Below are 23,665 nucleotides of genomic sequence, written 5' to 3'. Positions count from 1 at the left end.
CTTGGCTGTTGTAAATAGTGCTGCAATGGACACTGGGGTGCATGTATCTTTTCAAAATATGGTTTTCTTCAGATATATGCCCAGGAGTGGTATTGCTGGATCATATGGTAGCTCTATTTTCAGTTTTTTAAGGAACCTCCATACTGTTCTCCCTAGTAGCTGTACCAATTTACATTCCCACGAACAGTGTAGGAGGGTTCCCTTTTCTCCACACCCTCTCCAGCATTTATGGTTTGTAGACTTTTTGATGCCAGCCATTCTGACTGAAGTGAGGTGATACCTCATTGTAGCTATGATTTGCATTTCTTTGATAATTAGTGACTTGGAGCATCTTTTCATGTGCTTTTTGGCCATCTGTATATCTTCTTTGGAGAAATGTCTATTTAGATCTTCTGCCAATTTTTTTTATTGGGTTGTTTGTTTTTTTACATAGAGCTGCATGAGCTGTTTGTATATTTTGGAGATTAATCCCACGTCGGTTGCTTCTTTTGCAAATATTTTCTCCCACTCTGTGGGTTGTCTCTTCATTTTGTTTATGGTTCCCTTTGCTGTGCAAAATCTTTTAAGTTTAATTAGGTCCCATTTGTCTATTTTTGGTTTTATTTTCATTACTCTAAGAGGTGGATCCAAAAAGATATTTCTGTGATTTATGTCAAACACAGTTCTGCCTATATTTTCCTCTAAGAGTTTTATAGTGCCCAGTCTTACATTGAGTTCTTTAATCCATTCTGAGTTTATTTTTGTGTATGGTGTTAGAGAATGTTATGTTCATTCTTTTACATGTGGCTGTCCAGTTTTCCCAGAACCACTTATTGAAGAGATTGTCTTTTCTCCATTGTATATTCTTGCCTCCTTTGTCATAGATTAATTGACCATAGATGAGTGGGTTTATTTCTGGGCTTTGTGTCCTGTCCCATTGATCTAAAAGTCTGTCTTTGTGCCAGTCCCATACTGTTTTGATTACTGCAGCTTTGTAGTCTAAAGTCAGGGAGCCTGATTCCTCCAGCTCTGTTTTTCATTCTGAGGATTGCTTTGGCTATTTGGGGTCTTTTGTGTTTCCATACCAACTTTAATATATTTTTGTTCTAGATCTGAAAAAATGCTATTGGTAATTTGATAGGCTTTGCATTGAATCTGTAGATTGCCTTGGGGAGTATAGTTATTTTGACAATATTGATTCTTCCAGTCCAGGAACATGGTATATCTTTCCATCTGTTTGTGTCATCTTCAATTTTTTCATCAGTGTCTTATAGTTTTCAGAATGCAGGTCTTTTGCCTCCAGAGGTAGGTTTATTCCTAGGTATTTTATTTTTTGATGCAATGGTAAATGGTACTGTTCCTTAATTTCTCTTTTGGATCTTTCATTGTTAGTGTATAGGAATGCAAGAGATTCCTCTGTGTTAATTTTGTATCCTGCAACTTTACCGAATTCATTGATAAGCTCTAGTAATTTTCTGGTAGCATCTTTAGGATTTTCCACGTATAGTATCATGTCATCTGCAAACAGTGACAGTTTTACTTCTTCTTTTCCAATTTGGATTTCTTTTCTTCTCTGATTACCGTGGCTTCCAAAACTATGTTGAATAAAAGTGGCAAGAGCAGACATCCTTGTCTTGTTCTTGATCTTAGAGGAAATGATTTCAGCTTTTCACCATTGAGTATGATGTCAGCTGTGGGTTTATTATATATGGTCTTTATTATGTTGAGGTATGTTTCCTCTATGCCCACTTTCTGGAGTTTTTATCATAAATCGGTGTTGAATTTTGTCAAAAGCTTTTTCTGCATCTATTGGGATGATCATATAGTTTTTATTTTTCAATTTGTCAATGTGGTGTATCACACTGACTGATTTGTGGATACTGAAAAATCCTTGCATCCCTGGGATAAATCCCACTTGATCATGGTGTACGATTCTTTTAATGTACTATGGATTTGGCTTGCTAGTATTTTCTTGAGGATTTTTGCACCTATGATCATCAGTGATGTTGGCCTGTAATTTTCTTTTTCTGTGGTATCTTTGACTGATTTTGGTATCAGGGTGATGGTGGCCTCATAGAATGAGTTTGGGAATATTCCTTCCTCTGCCATTTTTTGGAAGAGTTTCAGAAGGATAGGTGTTAACTCTTCTCTAAATGTTTGATAGAATTCACCTGTGAAGCCCTCTGGTACTGGAATTTTGTTTGTTGAGTGTTTTAATCATAGTTTCAATTTCAGTCTTGTGATTGGTCTGTTCATATTTTCTATTTCTTCCTGGTTCAGTCTCGGGAGGTTGTGCTTTTCTAAGAATTTGTCCATTTCTTCCAGGTTGTCCATTTTATTGGCATATAGCTGCTTGTAGTAATCTCTCATGATCCTTTGTATTTCTGCAGTGTCAGTTGTTACTTCTCTGTTTTCATTTCTAATTTTATTGATTTGAACCCTCTCTCTTTTTTTTTCTTGATGAGTCTGGCTAAAGGTTTATCAATTTTGTTTATCTTTTCAAAGAACCAGCTTTTAGTTTCACTGTTCTTTTCTATTGTTTTCTTCATCTCTATTTCATTTATTTCTGCTCTGATCTTTATGATTTCTTTCCTTCTACTAATTTTAGGCTTTTTTCATTCTTCTTTCTCTAGTTGTTTTAGGTGTAAGGTTAGGTGGTTTATCTGAGATTTTTCTTGTTTCCTGAGGTAAGATTGTATTGCTATAAACTTCTCTCTTAGAACTGCTTTTGCTGTGTCCCATAGGTTTTGAATCATTATGTTTTCATTTTCACTTGTCTCTAGGTATTTTTGATTTCCTCAGTGATCCATTGGCTGTTTAGTAGCATATTGTTTAGCCTCCATGTGTTTTTGTTTTTTACAGTTTTTTTCTTGTAGTTGATTTCTAATCTCCTAGTGTTGTCAGAAAAGATGCTTGATATGATTTCAATTTCCTTAAATTTACTGAGGCTGTCTTTGTGGCCCAGCATGTGATCTATCCTGGAGAATGTTCCATGTGCACTTGAGAAGAAGGTGTATTCTGTTGCTTTTAGATGGAATGCTCTATAGATATCAATTAAGCCTATCTGGTCTAATGTGACATTTGAGGCCTGTGTTTCATTATTGATTTTCTGTCTGGATAATCTGTCCATTGATGTAAGTATGATGTTAAAGTCCCCTGCTATTATTGTGTTACTGTTGATTTCTCCTTTTATGGCTGTTAACATTTGCCTTATGTATTGAGGTGCTCCTATATTGGGTAGATATATATTTATTATAGCTCCTTCTTGGATTGATCCCTTGATCATTATGTAGTGTCCTTCTTTGTCTCTTGTAACAGTCTTTATTTTAAAGTCTATGTTGCCTGATATGAGTATTGCTACTCCAGCTCTCTTTTGATTTCCATTTGCATGGAATATCTTTTTCCATCCCCTCACTTTCAGCCTGTAAGTGTCCCTAGGTCTGAAGTGGGTCTCTTGTAGACAGCATATATACAGGTCTTGTTTTTGTGTCCATTCAGCCAGTCTATGTCTTTTGCTTGGAGCATTTAATCCATATATGTTTAAGGTATTTATTGATATGTATGTTCTCATTGCCATTTTGTTAATCGTTTTGGATTTGTTTTTGTAGGTCTTTTTTTCCTCCTTAGTCTTTTGTTCACTTCTGTTGTGATTTGATAACTCACTTTAGTGTTCTGTTTGGATTCCTTTTTCTTTTTTGTGTGTGTATCTATTGTAGATTTTCAGTTTGCGGTTATCAGGAGGTTATTTTTATTTTTAAAGATTTTTTTTTTGATGTGGACTATTTCTAAAGCCTTCATTGAATATGTCACAACACTGCATCTATTCTATGCCTTGGCCCTTTGGCTGCGAGGCATGTGGGATCCCAGTTCTCCCACTAGGGACTGAACCCACACCCCTGACATTGGAAGGCAAAGTCCCAACCACTGGACCACCAGGGAAGTCCCTATTATGAGGTTTTGATATAGCAGACTATACATATACAAGTTTGTTTTAAGTTGCTGGTCTTTTGATTTCAAATGCATTTCCAATATACTGCATTTGTACTCTTCTATTCTCAAGATTAGTGGTTTTGATATCATATTTGTGTATGGATGACTTCCTGCCTTTAATGTATGTTTACCTTTACTGGTGAGTTTTTCCATTTGTAATTTTCTTGTTTCTAGTTATGGTCTTTTCTTTTCTGCCCAGAGAATTTCCTTTAGCTTTGTTGTAAACCTGGTTTGGTGGTGCTGAATTCTCTTAGCTTTTGCTTGTCTGTAAGGCTTTTGATTTCTCTGTCAAATCTGAACAAGAATCTAGCTGGGTAGAGTATTCTTGTTTGTAGGTTTTCCCTTTTCATCACTTTAAATATATTATGCCACTCCCTTCTGGCCTGCAGAGTTTTGGATGAAAAATCAGCTGAAAACCTTACGGAGAGTCCCTTGTATGTTACCTGTTGCTCTTCCCTTGTTGCTTTTAATATTTTCTCTTTGTCTTTAATTGTTGTCAGTTTGATTAATATGTGTCTTGACATGTTCCTTCTTGGGTTTATTCTGTATGGGACTCTCTGCACTTCCTGGACTTGGTTGACTGTTTCCTTTCCCAATTTAGGGTAGTTTTCAGCTATTATCTCTTCAAATAGTTTTTATGGCCCTTTCTCTCTCTTCTCCTTCTGGGACCCCTCTAATGCAAATGTTGGTGTTTCTAATGTTGTCCCAGAGGTCTCTTAAACTGTCCCCATTTCTTTTCATTCTTTTTTCTTTATTCTGTTCCATGGCAGAGATTTCCACCATTCTGTATTCCAGCTCACTTACCCATTCTCTGCCTCAATTATTCTGTTACTAATTCCTTCTAGTGTATTTTTCATTTCATTTATTGCATTATTCATGTCTGTTTGTTCTGTGTATTTTCTAGCTCTTTGTTAATCATTTCTTGTATCTTCTTGGTTTGTGCCTCCATTCTTTTTTTGAGATCTTGGATTGTCTTCACTCTCATTACTCTAAGTTCTTTTTCAAGTAGACCTCCTATTTCTACTTTACTTAGTTGTTCTTCTGGGGTTTTATCTTTTTCCTTCATCTGAAACATTTCCTTTGCCATTTCCATTCCCTAGGCTGCGTGTTTGTAGTTCCTTTTGCTTCCAATGTCTGCCCCCCGGTGGGTGAGGATGTTCTAGAGGTTTGTGCAGGCTTCCTGGTGGGAGGGACTGGTTCCTGCACACTGGTGAATGGAACTGTGTCTTATTCCTCTGGTGAGCAAGGCTGTGTCAAGGGGTGTGTTTAGAGGTTGCTGTGGGCTCAGGAAGATTTTAGGAAGCCTGTGTGCTGATGGGTGGAGCTGTGTGCCTGCCCTGTTGGTTGTTTGGCCTGAGGCGTCCCAGCACTGAAGCCTACACGCTGTTGGGTGAGGCTGGGTCTTGGTGACAAAATGGTGACCTCCAGGAGAGCTCATACCAATGAATACCCCAGTACCTCTGCCACCACTGCTTGTCCCCACAGTGAGCCATTTCCACCCCCCACCTTCCCAGAAGACACCCCCCCCCCATAAAGACCAGCAGGTATGTCTTGTCCAGGCTCCTATGAAATCACTGCTTTTTCCCTGGGTCCCAGTTCACATGAGACCTGTGCGCACCCTCCAAGAGTGGCGTTTCTATTTCCCCCAGTCCTATGGAGTTCCTGCAATCAAACCCCACTGGCCTTCAAAGCCAAGTGTTCTGCGGCCTCCTCCTCCTGACGCCAGACCCCCAGGCTGGGAAGCATGATGTGGGGCTCAGAACTCACTCCTGTGGGAGAACCTCATCTTGTTGTGGCTTCTTCTTTGTCTCTGGTTGTAGAATATCTTTTTTGGTAAGTTCTAGTCTTTTTTGTTGACGGTTATTCAGCAGTTAGTTGTGATTTTGGTGTTTTTGTGAGAGAAGTTGAGCTCAAGTCCCTCTACTCTGCCATCTTGTCTCCAACCAGAAGCCCAATTTCTTTCATACTATAGATGTGGATATGTGGATAAGCACATCTTTGGGTGTGTCTTCTCAGACCAATTCCCATAAAATGTGTCTGTACTTGGCAGTTCCACAGGCTCAATAGTGTAAGATAGGTTTGTTGGTCACCCCATCAAATAAGGAATTTTGTTCACAAAGTTTCTTGGTTAGGGAGCCCTCATCTTGAAAATAAATGATGTGTTTCTGTATGATGCTAGCCTTTAAAATCACACAGCCTGTTCCTGCAGGTGGTGCTGCAGGACACCTGGATCCACGTCCTCTGTGGTGTGCTTTTGGTGACCACAACAGGGCACTTACTCATGAACTGTGTTTCTTCTTCATCTATAGTCTGGAAGGTCCTGGAATGCTCTTCTCCTTATCACCCTCTCTGTTCTCTTTTCTATAATTTTTTTAAAGTAAGTTGTCAACTTCTCCAGGGAGTTCTAGACCTAAAATGGAATTTTTGTTGCTGTTTTGTCATTTCTTAATTTTGTGACCTTGGGCAAGTCACTTGACTTCTCTAAGCCTCCAGTTACCACTATGATATTGGAGATAGAAATACTTGTTCCATCTACCATACAAGATTGTTGGAAGAATCAGAGGACATTGTATTTGAGGAAGCACATCCAGACAAGAAAAATTCACACCGAGATACAATCTTGCAGCAGAGTGGAATTGGGCAGGGAAAGGATTGGACACCAGGTGAACTGGCAAGAGGTTAAGCTGGAGTGATTTCCAGGGCCAGATCTGTAATGTTATGTCCATATTAAGAAGCCTGGGGCTTCCCTGGTGGCACAGTGGTTGAGAGTCCGCCTGACGATGCAGGGGATATGGGTTCATGCCCTGGTCCTGGAAGATCCCACATGCCGCAGAGCGGCTGGGCCCGTGAGCCACGGCTGCTGAGCCTGCACATCCAGAGCCTGTGCTCCACAATGGGAAAGGCCACAGCAGTGAGAGGGCTGTGTACCGCAAAAAAATAAATAAATAAATAAATAAAAAGAAGAAGCCTGGACTTGTTATTGAAGATGGTGGACTGCCTCTGAAATGTCTGAACAGGGCAGTGGCTGGATCCTATTTTCAGTTTAGAACATTTCCTCTGGATGAAGTGTAACCACCTGTTGATAGTGGGGTAGGCAGTCTCTGCATCAAATTAGAGGACAAAGGTCTCTAACTCTTCTCTCCAAACGGTAGTTATGACAGAGCATCTTTGAGGACAGGACATAAAAATTTGTCTAAGCATAAAGCTCTCCATTTCAAGGTGAAGAAATCCATAGGATCATAGATATAGCAGGGAAGTTTCTCATGAGGACATCTGGACCATTGCCTTGACTTCAGGAGAATCAGGTACTTTCCCTCCCACTTCCAGATGAGGCAGCTATGGCTCACAGAAGTTAAATGGCTTACGTAAGTGGTGGAAGAGGAAGAGGAAGAGTCTAGACTGACAGCCTGCCTCCTCCCTGCCTTACCCCCCACCACACACACACCCATACAAATACCACATACACTCACACACACCACTCATGGCAGAGAAATCCAGAGGTCAGAGTTCTTGAAGTTCTAAAGCCTTCTTTCACATGAGTCCAAGCTAAGGAATTCTGTTTCTGAAGATTATAAAAGTGGTTATAAATATATGGTCTAATTAGAAAGCATTTCCACACAATGTATATTATGTTTCCTGAAGACTTACTATACATCAGGCATTTGGTTGTGGGTTTGTATTTGTTAGTATTTCATTTTATGTTCACAATTACTCTGTGAGGCAGGCACTATTATTATTTTATTTATGAATAAAGAAACAGGTTCAATGAAGCTAAGTTCCTTGCCCAAAGTCACAAAGTAAGTGGCAGAGCCAGGCTTCAAATCCAGGGTGGCTGCCTGAATTCTAAGCACTTCAGAATTGTGCAGCCTGCCTGGTTTAGTCTTCCTGCAGCCCTAGAGGTAGATATTTTCTCCATATTACAGATGAGGCTTGGACACGTTCAGTGGCGGTGCTTGTGTCTGCCTAGGATTTCCCTAGCCATTTCGCTCTACTCTGGTGGCTCGTCTCCTCAGCCTGACTCTTCTTCCTTCTCAGTCACAGGACAGATCTTCTCTCTGAAGAACATCTCCACAGAAATGTCAGGTTACTACATCTGTACCTCCAGCAATGATGTAGGGATGAAGTCCTGCAACATCACCGTGGCTGTCAGACCTCGTAAGAGCAGTCTGGGGAGGAAGGGAGGACGAATGCCAGAGGTGACTGGCTGATGGTCCAGAGTCAGCTGACAGGGACCAACATGGAGGTGAACTGGGTAGCCTCTTTGGGGTCTCCCATTGGCAGGGTGGCTGAGGTGATGGCCAGATGATCCTGTCCCAGGCTCCTCTCATCTGGAGGCCATCCAGTTACCTAGGTTCTTTGGAAATAGTGCCTAAGACTGGCTTCTGGAGACCTGCTTAGTCCTGCCTGCCCTTAGGGTCGCTCAGGGGGCAAGGGGGAAGTGCCCAGACTGGGCTGTCACAGAGTCAGGACCCCAACCTTTTGGGGTGGGATACCCTGATGATCTTGGGGATGAACTAGAGTAGGAGCTGGCATGACTGACCCCCGAGGTCTTTTGGCTCCAAATCTGTTGGCCATCTGTCCCTTGTCAACGCTTCCATCCTGAAGAGTATCCCCCTTGTCTGGTCACATTCCCACGAGGCTGTGACTTTCATGGAATGCCACCAGAAGCAGGCAGCGCGGCCACTTGGGCTGGGAGGAGGACTGGGGCCGCTCAGAGCCTGGGAGGGACCACCTCCCGCACCCCAGACGCCTGCTGCTGTGGTTCCTCATCCCCGGCGTGCTCGCCACCCGGGGCCTCGGCTCGTGTTGGGGGCTCGCGTTGGGGACTGGGGTTGGGGCTCAGGACGTGCGGCTCTGTTTCTCGCAGCCTCCATGAATGTGGCCCTGTACGCGGGCATCGCGGGGGGCGTGGCCGTGGCACTCCTCATCATTGGCATCATCGTCTACTGCTGCTGCCGCCGGGAGACTGGCAAGGCTGAGGATGCGGAGGTCACGCGGCCGTGAGTGCCGGGGGTGGGCACCCTGTTGGCAAGGGTCTCAGCACATTGGGAAGATGCACCCCAGCTTCCCACAGCCTCTTCCACTCATAACACCCCAGGGGGCAGCTGGTAACGGTAAAAAATAACTTTTATCAGCCCCATTTTATAGCTGAGAAAAGAGTCAATGATTCACCCCAATCCGAAAGTGGCACTGCAGTCCGGAACTTGACTCCCAGGCCCATAGTTCTCCAGTCTCTGATCTCAGAGTGGGGCTTCCGGTGGGTGCCCAGGGCAGGGGTAGGGGGCTGCGGAGGCTCTGTAACAGGCGGCTCCCCTCGCAGAGCCAGCCTGTTCCCATAATGCCCTCAGCTCAAGTCTGTGCCACCCTGCTTCCGCTCTGAGCCCAGCCCTTCAGCCCAGTGTCCCTTTGCCGCTGGACGGGTGGGGATGGGGGATCTGATGGCTGTTGCAGGGGAAGCACTAGGCCAAGCTCCCTCAGGTCTGAGTGAGTGAGGGCAAACCCTACCCCTCTGTCCTCACTGCCTGCAGGAATCGGGCGGGCTACCAGGAGCCACCGGAGCAGCTGACAGAGCTTTCCAGAAGACAGGAAGAGGGGACCGAGGATGACTATAGGAATGAAGACCAGAGGGGCCCCAGCCGAGAGTCCCTTGACCAGGCTGGCTGATGACCAGGGCCTGCTGCAGGAGGGGGTCGGGGGGGCATTAGGGGGTCATGCCCCTGCCTCCATGCCTCCTCTCTCCTTTCCAAGCCCCACTTTTCTGACTCTTGGTCCCAGTCATTGATGGGACGCTTCTTCCCCCATGTCAGCTGCTGGAAGACTTGGCTTGGCCTGGCCAAGGAGATCTCACTTGTGACTGAGCTTGTCAAGGGCCCTCACCTTCGAAGCTGCCCTGGTATGGCTGTGCCCGGCTCGGGGCCCCACCCTCACCCTGGACTAGGCAGCAGCCTCCACCTCCCCATGGTGTTCCTGCTCCATTGGGGTGACACCAGCCTCAGGAGAGCCAGAGTCGCCCTCTCCACCTGTGTGCCTAGCACCCAGGGGAACGGCTCCTGGCAGAGGTTTTGTGTACAATACATTTTTGTTGAATGAATGAAAGAATAAATGAGTATGTAAAGGAGTCCCTTCATTTATGCAACTTTGGTGCTTTGGACCCACGTTGGCCTGGCCTCAAGCTCCCTTTCCTCCTACCTGTCCCTCCAGGCCCATCTCAGATCCCAGTGAATTCTATAACCCCATCCTAATCTCCCACACAGATGGGGACAATCTTGTTACTTTGTTCCACGCCCATTGCGGGCCACATGGCACAGTTGTCTGAGCATGTCTCTCCGCCTGTGCTACAATGGGAGCACCAGGGGGCAGGACATGGGCGTCACTCCCTCTCTGCTCTCCCTGGAGTCCTCGCAGCCGGCAGCCTGCTAGAGGGTGCTCAATCCAGCTCAATTGGGGAAACTGCTTTGCTAGGTTGGGCCTTCTGCTCTCTGGTCTCCCTGATGGGATTGTGGACACCAAGAGGACTCCAACCCAAACCCACTTACTAGTCTCATGATTTAAGTGGGAGATAATTTAAATAATGAACACACACCCATGTGAGCACAGACACAGGAGCTAGTTTGCAGCTGGTCCTGGATTGTCAGATCATAGTGATTCCTCTCAAGACCAGAGTAACTGACATGTCCACCTCTGTTTCCTGATACCTAACCCCTGCCCCGACCTTGCCCGCTCTTGACTTGGCTGGGCTGCCGGCTCTGCTTTGCTGGCTTGGCTGTCCTGCTGTCCTTTCCACAGCCTCTCCCCTGTTGGTTGAATATTCTGCTCCTAAGAGCTCAGGCAGTATCCTGGCTTCTTGGGTCTTGTGACCCAGTGGCCAGTCCCACCCAAATGCAATTTACTAGTAAGTAAACACTGTCATTTTTTCCCAGATGATTAGAAAAGCAATTATGTAAATCTGTTGTCCATCTGTGATTTTTTAAAATATATTTTTTATATATTTTGTTAAATTCTTTGCTTCATAAAAAAATGCCATCAGTAGTAATAAAATTGTTAGTGGAGATTCTTGTTTCTTTTTTAAGGTGGGTTTTATTCATACCAAGGTAGAGCTTATGTCTCATGGGCTTATGTCGACCAACCATGGGCCTCTTGGGCTTCCTAGGAGAGGTGAGTTGAGCGAGAGGAATAGAGGGTCAGATCCTGTTGGGTCCCATCGACTGTGGCCACTGTAGGGTCAGGCAGTGTCGCAAGTGGTTGCCGGGGATGGGACAGAGCCTGTCTGTTTGTGGAAAAACATTCCAAGTGCCTGCAGTGTTAGGAAGAGCACGCGGGCCTGGGAGTCAGTGCGTATGCTTCAAGGAAGATGCTGGGGAGGCCCCTGCCAGTTATACCCCAAATAGCGCCCCTCCTGAGAGAGGGGAGGAAGCAGCGCCACCTCCATCCCGCTCCAGCTGTCAGAGACCTGGTGACTCCTCCCCAAGCAGCTTGCCCCACAGTCAGCGCTCAGCTCTGCCACCCTCTCCTGCCATATGTTCAAGGTCCTCTCCTCCATGTTCTTCCCGTGGTGTCCTATGCTCCCCCCATCCCAGCACCTGTCCCACAGTACTGTCATAACCACAGTCTGTGTCTGCTGAAGCCTGTGAGATTCATGAGAATAGGAACTGAATCTTACTCATGGCCTGGCACATGCTGACCCAAAACTTGATACCTGTTTGTTGAGTGAATAAAGTTTTGTGTCACTGTATCCTGCCCAAGGCCATCTCCTAGTCCTCTAGACACTTTGGGTGCCTTCCAGCCCTCCTGGTGCAAGGTTCTACACACACATTCTTGAGGTAGCTGTGGAAGGGAGGCACCCACCTCCCCCCATCCTGGCCTGGCTCACCTCTCTGCCTCTGGAAGGGCTCTGAAGGTTCACCCACCTTACCTCCAGGCTTAGGCAAGTAAACGAGGGAAATCAGGACCAACTGCATTCATTCAGCTACAAATATTTTGTGAGCACCTACTATGTGCCAGGCACAGTGCTGGCTGCTGGGGATATAAAGGTCACTATGACATCACTACTCAGGAGGAGCTACATTCTAATGGAGGTGACAGATGGGAACATGATTATGTGAAATGGAGAAGAAGCCGTAAGAATGCAGTGGCGGGAGGCTGGAGTAACTCAGCCAGAGGGGTTCAGGAAAGCTTCAAAGAGGAGGTGATGTGTGGGCTGCATCTTGAAGGAAAACAAGGAGTTTCACAAGTGGAATGGAGGTGGCACTGACCCTTCTGTCCTCCATTTCAGGTCTCTCTTACTTGGGTCCAAATCACATTATCAGTTGGTGACACTACACTCTCCTGCTGAATTTATTTCAATCCAGAAGCTCAATGAGAATCAGATTATTGTAGGCTCTCTTACAGTCAACATTAGCCCAACAGTACAGCCTCCTTCCCAACTCAGGGTTTCCAGTTGACCGTTCAAAGACTTAATGGTGTTTGAGAAGAGACTCCAAGGCTACCATTGGCTGAGGGAAGATTGTTTGCTAGACACTTGTTAAGCACTTGAGACAGTTTTTCATGCAATCCTCACTTGTACTTTCAAATATTAAGGTATATGGCAAGGTCAGGCATGCATATCATTACCAAAATAAGGACACTAGCTGCCCAGAGAGCTCCCTGCCAGGCAATATGTACATTGGTAAATTAGCCGCAGTTCAGGGTCTTGTTATTAAGTTGCTTTTGTGCACACTGACAGGGCATTGGCTTTCAAAGGCAGAGTCACATTAACCAACCTCACAGAGCCTGATGTACAATACTAATAGCAAGCACTTAGATAGCAGGTGCTCTGAGCCAGCCACTGTTTCAAGCACCTTCCATATAACATCTCATAATCCTCACCACAACTCTATGAGATAAATCTTATTATTGTGTCCATATTACAAATGAGGAAGCTGAGGTACAGTGAATTTTAGCATTTGGGATAAACACAGAGTGTCAATTTGCTATTTACAGTTGTCAAGTAGAATGGACTTCTGTCCACCTGACCCAGGCATTCTCACCCTATGGGCACCATGTCCTCAGTTGCTTACTGGGCATGGAATCATAACAAGGGAAGTTGGTTGTCTTCAAGGAGCCCTCCCCCTCTGTAGCAGTGTGTACAACCAATCATGTCATCTGTGGGGACTCTGAAACCTTCTCTGGCCTTGACCTTATTCCTGGAGGTTCTGGTTTAGGACCCTGGGCATCTGCAGAGGTGATGCCTGATCCCTACTGGAAAGTGTAGGTCCCAGGAAAGGCCTCTTCATGGACACTTGGCTACTGGCTATTGAGTTTGCTCACTGAGATTACCTCTCCTGTGGCCAGTTTCCAGAAAAGCTTGTCTACTGTCTCTATTTTATGGATGAGGAAACTGAGGATCAGGGAGATAATGCCATCCAAGTTAACATAGCAAGTCAGTATCAGAGTAAGGATTAGATTCAGTTCTGTCTGACTCTGAAGACCATACTCTTCCCATTGACCATATTTCCTCTTGACCCCATGTGTATATACAGGATGACTGAATGGGGAAAAAGTGGGAGTGGAGACAGAGTTAGGGGGTTTTGTTAGTTTGTTTCAAATTTGGCAGTTACCTACTATAATACAGGTATTTCAGATATAACATTATAAGTGCATTTCTAAAAAACCTTGCATTCTGCAAAATCACAAGCTAAAAATAATAGGGCTTAAAAGAAAATTAGTATTAGAAGCATACCAATAAAGCTTTGTAACCTGATCACTTTATTTTTAATAATTAATTGATTTTATTTATTTGGCTGCTCTGTGTCTTAGTTGCGGCATGAGGGATCTTCGTTGCTGCATGCGGGATTTTTAATAGTGGCTTGTGGGATCTTTAGATGCAGCATGCAAACTCTTAGTTGTGGCATGTGGGATCTAGTTCCCTGACCAGGGAATCAAACCTGGGCCCCCTGCATTGGGAGCACAGAATCTTAGCAACTGGACCACCCGGGAAGTCCCTTGATCACTTTTAAACATTAACAATCCTAGTGAAAATACAAGTGGTGTTAAGTCCATGCTGTTAGTACCAAGTTTCATAGTTATCAACCTCAAACCCTCAAGCCCCATGGGTATTCATTTCTGTAGAGACCTACTCATCAAAATTTAAAAATGATCCAGGCAGACTCACTGTAGAGTTGCTGGAGGGGGGTGTCTCTCTTTTAAAAATTTGATTTTTATCACATGTGTTGGTTTTAGGCTATGTGCATATCTTTGTACCTGAGTTTTCTTGTTAGTACAGTTGAACCTTGAACAACATGGGTTTGAATTGCACAGGTCCACTTGTATGCAGTGTTTTTTCAATAAGTGTATTGAAAAAATTTTTGGAGATCTGCAACAATTTGAACAACTCGCAGACAAACTGCATAGCCTAGAAATATCAAAAAAATTAAGGAAAAGATAGGTATATCATGAATGCATAAAGTATATGTAGGTACTAATTTATTTTATCATTCACTATATAAAATATACACAAATATATTATAAAAAAGATAAAATTTATCAAAACTTATGCTTACAAACACAAACCATACATGGTGCCATACCCAGTAGAGGGAAATTTAAACAAGTGTAAAGATACAGTATTAAATCATAATGGCATAAAATTAACTATGGTACATACTGTACTAACGTATATAATCTCATAGCCACCTCCTGTTGCTATTGTGATGAGCGAGTGTCCACCATGCTGTGTGATGCTAATCAGCTAATCATCACGTGAGCAGTTTATCTCTCCAGGTAATTGCGTGTCACAGTAAAAAGTGATCTCAACTTTCTTGTGTATTTTCCATCGTGTTTAGTGCAATGCCATAGACCTTGAGTAACAACACCACGGGACCCATACAAAGTGTCACTAGTGATGCTGGAAGTGCTCCCAAGAAGCAGAGAAAAGTCCTGACATTACAAGAAAATGTTAAATGGCTTGATAGGTACCATAGATTGAGGTCTGCAGCTGCGGTTGCCCACCATTTCAAGATAATAAATCCAGCATAAGGACCATTGTAAAAAAAGAAAAGGAAATTCGTGAAGTCATTGCTGCAGCTACTCCAGCAGGCTTGAAAACCTTGCACTTTTTGCAAAACACCTTTTAATCTAGTATTGAAAGTGCAGCTTTTATGTGTGTGCAGGATTGCTATCAGAAAGGCAATACCGGGCTTCCCTGGTGGCGCAGTGGTTGAGAGTCCGCCTGCCGATGCAGGGGACACGGGTTCGTGCCCCGGTCTGGGAAGGGAAGATCCCACATGCCGCGGAGCAGCTGGGCCCGTGAGCCATGGTCGCTGAGCCTGCTAGTCCGGAGCCTGTCCTCCGCAATGGGAGAGGCCACAACAGTGAGAGTCCCGCGTACTGCCAAAAAAAAAAAAAAAAAACACAAGAAAGGCAATACCTGTAGACGATAATGTGATTCGACAAAAAGTGAAGTCATTATATGATGACTTAAAGCAAAAGGAAGGTGAAGGATCTAAAGCTGGAGAATTTAATACTAGCAAAGGATGGTTTATAATTTTAGAAAGAGGCGTGGCTTAAAAAATATCAAGGTAAGAGGAGAAGCAGCTTCTGCTGACCAAGAGGTAGCAGACGAGTTCCCAGATGCCATTAAGAAAATCACCTGGGCTTCCCTGGTGGCGCAGTGGTTGAGAATCCGCCTGCCGATGCAGGAGACACGGGTTCGTGCCCTGGTCCGGGAAGATCCCACGTGCCGCGGAGCAACTAAGCCCGTGAGCCATGGCCGCTGAGCCTGTGCTCCGCAACGGGAGAGGCCACAACAGTGAGAGGCCCGCATACCGCAAAAAAAAAAAAAAAAAAAGAAAATCACCGAGGAGAAAAGAAATCTGCCTGGACAGGTTTTTAACGCAGATGAAAGTGCCCTGTTCTGGGAAAAAAATTCCACAAAGGACATTTATTAGAAGGAAGAAAAACAAGCACCAGGATTTAAAGCAGAAAGGGATAGGTTAACTCTACTATTTTGTGCAAATGTAGTGGGATTTATGATCAGGACCGCCCTTATCTATAAAGCTGCTAACCTCACAGCCTTGACAGGAAAATATAGACACCAGCTGACCACCGCCAGTCCTTTGGCTGTACAAGAAGAAGATTAGACAATAAGAACTCTTTTTTCTGGATTGGTTCCTTCGATGCTTTGTCCCTGAAATCACGAAGTACCTTGCCAGTAAGGGACTGCCTTTTAAAGTTCTTTGGATATTGGACAATGCCCCTGGTCACCCAGAACCTCATGATTTCAACACAAGGCATCGAAGTGCTCTATGGAAATGATTGCCAATGCAATGGAAGAGAACCCCAGTAGGGAGAACATCATGGAAGTCTGGGAGGTTTACACCATTCAAGATGCCATTGTTATTATAGAAAAAGCCATGAAAGCCGTGGAGCCTAAAACAATAAATCCCTGCTGGAGAAGACTGTGTCCAGATGTTGCGCGTGACTTCACAGGATTTACAACAGATCCTATCAAGGATGGCATGAAAAAACTGTGGATATGGAAAAAAAAAAGTTGGGGAGTGAAGGTTTTCGAGATTAAGATCTTGGAGAAATTCAAAAGCTAACAGACTTCACACCAGACGAATTAAAAGGATTGGCATACCATATAGAAACATTTTTAGAGAAATGAAAAAGCAAGAAAGTCAGACAGAAATTACAGTGTATTTCCATAAAGTTACACCAAATGTGCCTGTCACTCCAGCCTCCGCTTCTACCTCCTCCACCTCTTCTGCCTCTGCCCCCTCAGCCCACTCAATGTGAAGACGATGAGAAGACCTTTATGATGATCCACTTCCCCTTAATGAATAGTAAATAATCATCATGCCCTACTGTTAATAGATTTATCTGTTGTGTTTGTGTCTTCGTGTGAAAATCTAAAAACTGCATAGCAAGAACTGTATGAGAAGTTTTTGTGCCATCATCATCATTATTGCTTAAGTAATCATCGTGTAGAACATCATGTGTAAGACTTGTACTGAAGTGGATAGCCCATCCTTACATAGGCATAAGGTGAGTGATATTTACAGTAATATAAAATTAATATTGTTTCAGTTTTTTTACTTTGTTTTCAAAGAATTACATTGCCATGTAGTATGCCTCTCCCTCTCTCATAATTAGAGAAACTGCCTACTAGCCTATCATAACAGGTAAGTGTGGGTTTTCAAAAAATGTAAACAATGTTTGCAATACTATACTATGAATTTGACTGTAATATTGGATACCATAAACATTTTTTTTTACTTACCATTTCTCTATTGTGATTTCTTTTTTGTTTTCTCATTAAATTTATATTTTCCTTTTAATCTTTTTTTTAACTTTTTATTTTATATTGGAGTATAGCAGATTAATAATGTTGTGATAATTTCAGGTGCACGGCAAAGTGACTCAGTCTTACATATACGTGTATCCATTCTCCCCCTAACTCCCCTCCCATGCAGGCTGCCACATAACACTGAGCAGAGTTCCCTGTGCTATACAGTAGGTCCTTGTTGGTTATCCATTTTAAATATAGCAGTGTGTACATGTCATTTCAATGATTCATTCACTAGTGTATACGTTAGGCTACCATGAAGCACTTGTAAACATTACACTAGCTACAGTAAAGCAACCGTATTGCTGCTTCTTTGTTATCAAAGCATGATTCATTATACTTGTAAATAAATATGAATTTCTTTTTCACATTGTCTCTTCATTTTTGATGTTTGGTGTTAGTAACATGTCCATATAACATCTACAGCATTTTGTGTCATATAAGATGATACTGATGTAGGTACTGACCGATGATTTATCTTGTAAACGTTGTAAAGTTATGGTATTAATAAATACAGTACAATACTGTAAATGTATTTTCTCTTCCTTATGATTTTCTTAATAATATTTTCTTTTCTCTAGTTTACTGTATTGTAAGAATAAAGTATATAATACATAAAACATACAAAATATGTGTTAGTTGACTGTTTACATTATAGGTAAGGCTTCCAGTCAACAGTAGGCTAACAGTAGTTAAGATTTTAGGAAGTTAAAAGTTATATGCAGATATTTGACCGCACAGGGATTGGACCCCTATCCCCATGTTATTCAAGGGTCAACTGTATATAGATATACCTGCCTTCGCCACTTGTGGGAAAGGGCCACAATATATTGCAGGATCTTTAAAAAGATCCTCTTTTAAAAAATTACACAAGGGAAGTGTCTGTTGTTATCAACCAGCTTAAGCCAAGCTATGCTACAGTAACAACATAAAATCTCAGTGGTTCACAATAACAAAGGGTTATTTCTTGCTCATATAACATGCCGTCTCAGGTCAGCTCAGCCTTGCTCCACATCTTCCTCCTTCTGGGACCCAAGGGGAAGATCAACCTGTAATAAGGAAGAAACTTTTTATTCTATTACAAGTTGATCACTAAAGGGATATTGCCTATAAGCTTAAATGATACATAAAAGCTCATTTCTGGGAACCCTGCCTCCCAGGTAATGAGCATTAAGCTAAATTACCTTTGTTTAGTTCACAGGAAACAGCCTGACCAGTCCCACCTGTGAATGACTGCAGGAAGGAAGAAATTAACACCTCTCCTCTGGAGGCTGACCGGAACCAGGAAATGTTTGACTTCACTCTCTCCACTTTTAGTATAAATGAAGCCTGAGTTCTAACTCAGGCAAGACTGTTCTTTGGGGGACGAGTCTACCATCTTCTCAGCTTGCTGGCTTTCTGAATAAAGTCATTATTCCTTGGCCCAACGACTCCTCTCTTGATTTATTGGCCTGTCGTGCAGGAGCAGTTTGAGCTTGGACTTGATAACAAGTTTAGGCACAGCCCACCAGGAGCCTTGCTGCTCCTGGCTGACCACCCCAGTTGGGAAATGTTCAGGTGAAGGCCTAGCAGCTGCCAGGACCACTTGTCTTAAGGATCTTCCCTTCAAAATTCCCCAAGCAGCACCGGCTGCCCCAGCACTTGGCAATAGGAGCAAGGAATCAGCATTTGAGAGCTGACAGCTCTATTTAGTAGGGTAAGTTGCTCTGGTATGTACAGCTGGAAACTTTATTCCTCTCCATTTGGGGCTTTTTCTCCAGAATAAGCCAGTTAGTTTTGCATTTGAGTGGGGTACCCTGTTGGAGAGAGGAAAGAGTTGTTGGACTTTTACCCGATGTGTGTACTGGTTCATTTGTTTCTTTGGATGCTAGCATTTGTGTGTGAAGTTTGTGTTTTGTCTTGAATTTGTCTCTAAAAATGGGGGCTATTTCAACTATCCCTAAAGCCCTCTGAGGCGCATTTTGGATAAGTGATCTGATTATAGCTATGAACCCATGGGTGAGAGGAAGATGATATATTATTGTAACAACGTGTGGCCACAGTACCTGTTAGGATATCTCTACAAGGGTTTAGGAGATCTCAGAACCCCGTGCACCATGTACTGCTACCCTTGCTGTGTTAATTACATTATTTATGGTCCCCTGTGTCATTGGTATATGTAAAACCCCCAAGACCCAACTTGAGGGTTTATTTAGAATTTTCTGTTTGTCCTTTGGGTTTTTTGTTTCATTTTGTTTGGTACTGTTTCTCCATTTACAGCCAAATCAGTTCTGTGATATTTAAAACTTTTACTGATGTCAAATGGAGGAAAGGAACAGGAAAAAAAAAAAAAAAGCTGTCTGTTCTTGTCCTAGAGTGGGACATTCCCAGGAAGGAAAGTTTCCACTTGGTGCCTAAGATCACCAAAAGCTACAAATAGAAGTGTCTTTTCCATAAATATTAGTAAAAAGGGTCTAGTCATCTAGACAGGTGACCTTGATTTGTCCCATCTGCCAGAAATGCAATTCGAATCCAACCTCTTTTGTAACTGTTGGGTTTTATATTGCTGTAGCTGATTCATGGCCAAAATTTTGGAAGGAGAACTATGAAGTCTCTGTTTGTGTGTTTGTACTTGTTATAGATGGGTGGCATTGCCGAAACTAACTTGTAAAAGAACTGTTTAATTGGCTTAAAGGAAATTAAGTGCTTATATAAATAGTCAAATATAAAAGAAACTGGTCAGAATGAATTTCAGGTTCATGTGATCTAGGAAATATTCAGTATTGATTAATATCTGGTATTAAAGTTAACTTAATCTTGTTGCTCTGATTAATACAGACATGTCTTTAGAATCATCAACATTAATTACAGTACTTTTATTGTCCCTAGGTTTACTAGAAATCAAATAAGACCTTATTCCTGTTACAAAGTTTGTCAGCAAGAAAAATAATATGACAAAGCTTTTACGTAAATAAAACAGAGGTAAATGAGATAAGAGTTTTAGGTAAACTCCGTAGGAATAATTATGCTTTGAGAATGTCTATATAAAACAGTGTTTCCAGATTTTCGTAACTTGAAACTAAACTAAGTTAAATGAAGAGAATTTGTTGACTATCTGGGTCATTTCAAATAGGATAGAATATTAATTGCTGGCCAGGTCTAAGTTTACCTACCTTTGCCTTCTTAGGAAAGGAAGACTAAAGCATAAGTTTGTCAACCAGGAAATGCTGATATGACAAACAGTTTACACTTACTTGCTTCTTGGTTTTCACTAGAGATTAAGGTTTTAAGGTTAAGAATCATAAGGGAAACATTTCAGTATGCAAAGATGTAGGATGTGTGTTTTTCAGCACAGAAGGTATGAGGAATGAAAATCCCTTTTGTTAAAGGGAAAAAGGTGACATGGTCAGTATTGGCTAAGATAAGAATTGAACTTAATTAAGAAAATGAAGGGCTTCCCTGGTGGCACAGTGGTTGAGAGTCCGCCTGGCGATGCAGGAGACACGAGTTTGTACCCGGGTCCTGGAGGATCCCACATGCCGCGGAGCGGCCGGGCCCGTGGGCCATGGCCGCTGAGCCTGCGTGTCCGGAGCCCGTGCTCCGCAACGGGAGAGGCCACAACAGTGAGAGGCCCGCGTACCACAAAAAAAAAAAAGAAAATGAATGTTAAATGTAAAGTGATACAAACCCTGAATCGGTTTCCTAAGAGGGCAAAGTTTTCTTCAAATATTGAACTGCTTTTAGTAATTGTGGGTTTTTTTGTTTAAGCGATCTGTATTTGCCATTGAGGTCTTATTATCACTGGTTAAAACTTTTTGATATTTTGATAAACTTCCCCCAAATCAAATTCTGGGTTAGGTTCCTTTGACCTCTAGCTAACTTTGAAGTTTTCCAAAGGATCCCTGGAACACCTCAAACTATTTGTTTTCTCTCCATCTCAGAGAGAGGAATACTCAGCTAATTGGGCTCATTCAGTATGTTGAATTACTTGCGAAGCACTGTCAAATAAGTTGTGATAAAACTTTTTGGACTGTATCATATGGGTAAACATTATTAATGTACATATTCTGGACATTATATGGAACTCCTAAAATTCTGGTGTAACTCCTAAAATTCTGGTGTATCCTGGTAGATGATATCAGTCATAATTTTAGTAATTATCTTAAGTTGTTTGTCACAGCAGTAACCAAGTTTCTTTTCAATTGCATTGTAATTCCAGTGGGTTGATGCAGAAGCAAGATGGTTAGGGATGATCAATTGCTATTTATAGCTTTACAGGGGCTTTTGAATGACTCTATAGCTATTTTGTGAAGAAGCAGAGAAGAATGATGAAATCCTTTATGTGCAAGCACTTGTGCTCTTACCTCAGGGAAAACAAGAAAAGGAAGGGAATGAGAGTGAAGATATGTTGCTTCAAACCTTAACTCTTTCCAGCTGAGCTAGGTGTCCCAGCTGCTCTGGCTATTATGCCAATATATCCACCCCTTCCTCCACCTCCCATTCTTTTCCACCTTCCATTCTTTACTAGCCCCAATTCCTGACCCTGGGGCTCAGGACTTTCCCTCCTTCTAGGGATCAATTAGAAAATCCTGTTAGTTTCTGGGCCACAGGGACTTGGTCTGATATCACCATCTAAGAACCAAAAGGGCACTCAGTTTGAGCCAGGAGCCACTCCCAGGGCAGGACAATTTCAATTGCTGTTATCTCACATAGGGGGCTAAATGCAAATAACTAGCCAGCTGGGTTTATATTTTAATTGGAAAGATCACCACCCTCCTTTATAGGGATAATCCTTTACACCTGAAGCCCACTTGGCAGTACCCACAGATGAACCAAACTGAGATCCCAGTGAGGGAGGAATGCTGGAATTAGAGCAATACTTATTAGTGCATCTTGGCAGGCCTTTGAAAAGAGAAACCAAAGCAAAAGTTTGAACAGGACTCAAGAAATTTGGCAAAAAATAAAAACCCCAGGAAAGGAGACAGAACTTCCCCCCACACCCCACCCCTTGAAGTCTACGAAAAGTTAAGACCAGAAGTATGTGCTCACGGCATGCCAGCGAAGGCCAATAACACATGGCCAATACTAATCCCAATAAGAAGGGATGTCAGGACACCTAATCTAAAGCAATATCCTTTAAGGCAAGAGGATCACTTCTCCCATAAACTGACTTGTCAAGATACCAGCCAGTGTATTACTTGCATCTGTCCCTCCAGGACATATACAAAATTGGTGGTATTGGTACTGTCCATGCGGGTCCAGTGGAGACTGTTCTCAAATCTGGCATGGTGGTCACCTTTGCTCCAGTCAACATTACAACTGAAGTAAAGGCTGTTGAAATGCACTATGAAGCTTTGAGTAAAGCCCTTTCTGGGAACAATGTGGGCTTCAATGTCAAGAACGTGTCTGTCAAAAATGTTCGTTGTGGCAACGCAGCTGGTGACAGCAAAAATGACCCAACAATGGAAGCAGCTGGCTTCGCAGCTCAAGGGATTACCTTGAACCATCCAGGCCAAGTCAGTACTGGATAGGCACCTGTGCTGGATTGTCACACAGCTCACATTGCTTGCAAGTCTGCTGGGATGAAGGAGAAGATTGATCATAATTCTGGGAAAAAGCTGGAAGATGGCTCCATATTCGTGAAATCTGGTGATGCTGCCATCGTTGATATGGTTCCTGGTAAGCCCATGTGTGCTGAGCTTCTCTGACTATCCTCTTCTGAGCCGTTTTGCTGTTTGTGACATGACAGATGGTTGCTGTGGGTGTCATCAAAGCAGTGGGCAAGAAAGCAGCTGGGGTTGGGAAGGTCACCAAGTCTGCCCAGAAAGCTCAGAAGGCTAAATGAATGTTATCCCCAATACCTGTCTTAATCCCCAATACCCAGTCTTAATCAGTGGAAGAATGGTGTCAGAACTGTCTCAATTGTCTCAATTGGCCATTTAAGTTATAGTAAGACTGGTTAATGATAACAATGCATCGTAAAACCTTCAGAAGGAAAGGAGAAAGTTTTGTGAACCATTTGTTTTGTATGTGGCAGTTCTACGTTATTAGTTTTTAAAATCAGTAGCTTCTAATTAGTTAAAACCCTCCTTAAGGAAATTATCCCCTGATTTGGATTAAGGCATTGGAACTACATTCATTCTGGAGACTGCAATCAACAGGAAAAACCAAGAAAATGAATACTAATTTAACTTGGGATAAGGCCTTGCCAATTGCCCTGCTACAGGTCAGTGGCTCCCAGAAGCAGGCTTAAATTAAACCCTTTTGAAGTATTGTATGGTAGGCCACTCCAGGTGTCTGCCCAGGCGAGAGAATCTATAAATACTTTAAAAGACCTAGCAGTTGCCAATTATGTTAAAACTTTGGACACTATACCAACCTCTGTTCATGTGT

At 42.9% G+C, this 23,665-nt stretch overlaps 1 protein-coding gene and 1 pseudogene across 1 annotated transcript in view; both read left to right on the top strand.

Annotated features, from left to right (window-relative positions):
- GPA33 (glycoprotein A33) overlaps window positions 1–9,633 on the top strand; it is a 33,356-nt gene extending 23,723 nt beyond the window's left edge. The window contains exons 5-7 of the mRNA XM_067024673.1: window positions 8,005–8,124; window positions 8,837–8,969; window positions 9,498–9,633. Of these exons, the coding sequence (XP_066880774.1) occupies window positions 8,005–8,124; window positions 8,837–8,969; window positions 9,498–9,633 (389 nt within the window). The remainder of the gene's footprint in view (window positions 1–8,004; window positions 8,125–8,836; window positions 8,970–9,497) is intronic.
- Window positions 9,634–16,941: 7,308 nt separating this feature from the next.
- LOC131753065 (elongation factor 1-alpha 1 pseudogene) lies at window positions 16,942–23,117 on the top strand (annotated as a pseudogene).
- The last annotated feature ends 548 nt before the right edge of the window (window positions 23,118–23,665 follow it).

The sequence above is a fragment of the Kogia breviceps genome, chromosome 1 (genome assembly GCF_026419965.1).
Source record: "Kogia breviceps isolate mKogBre1 chromosome 1, mKogBre1 haplotype 1, whole genome shotgun sequence".
In the NCBI taxonomy this organism is placed as follows: Eukaryota; Metazoa; Chordata; class Mammalia; order Artiodactyla; family Physeteridae; genus Kogia; species Kogia breviceps.
The sequence above is the reverse complement of the archived record's forward strand: the minus strand, read 5'-3'. Positions and strand labels throughout refer to the sequence as shown.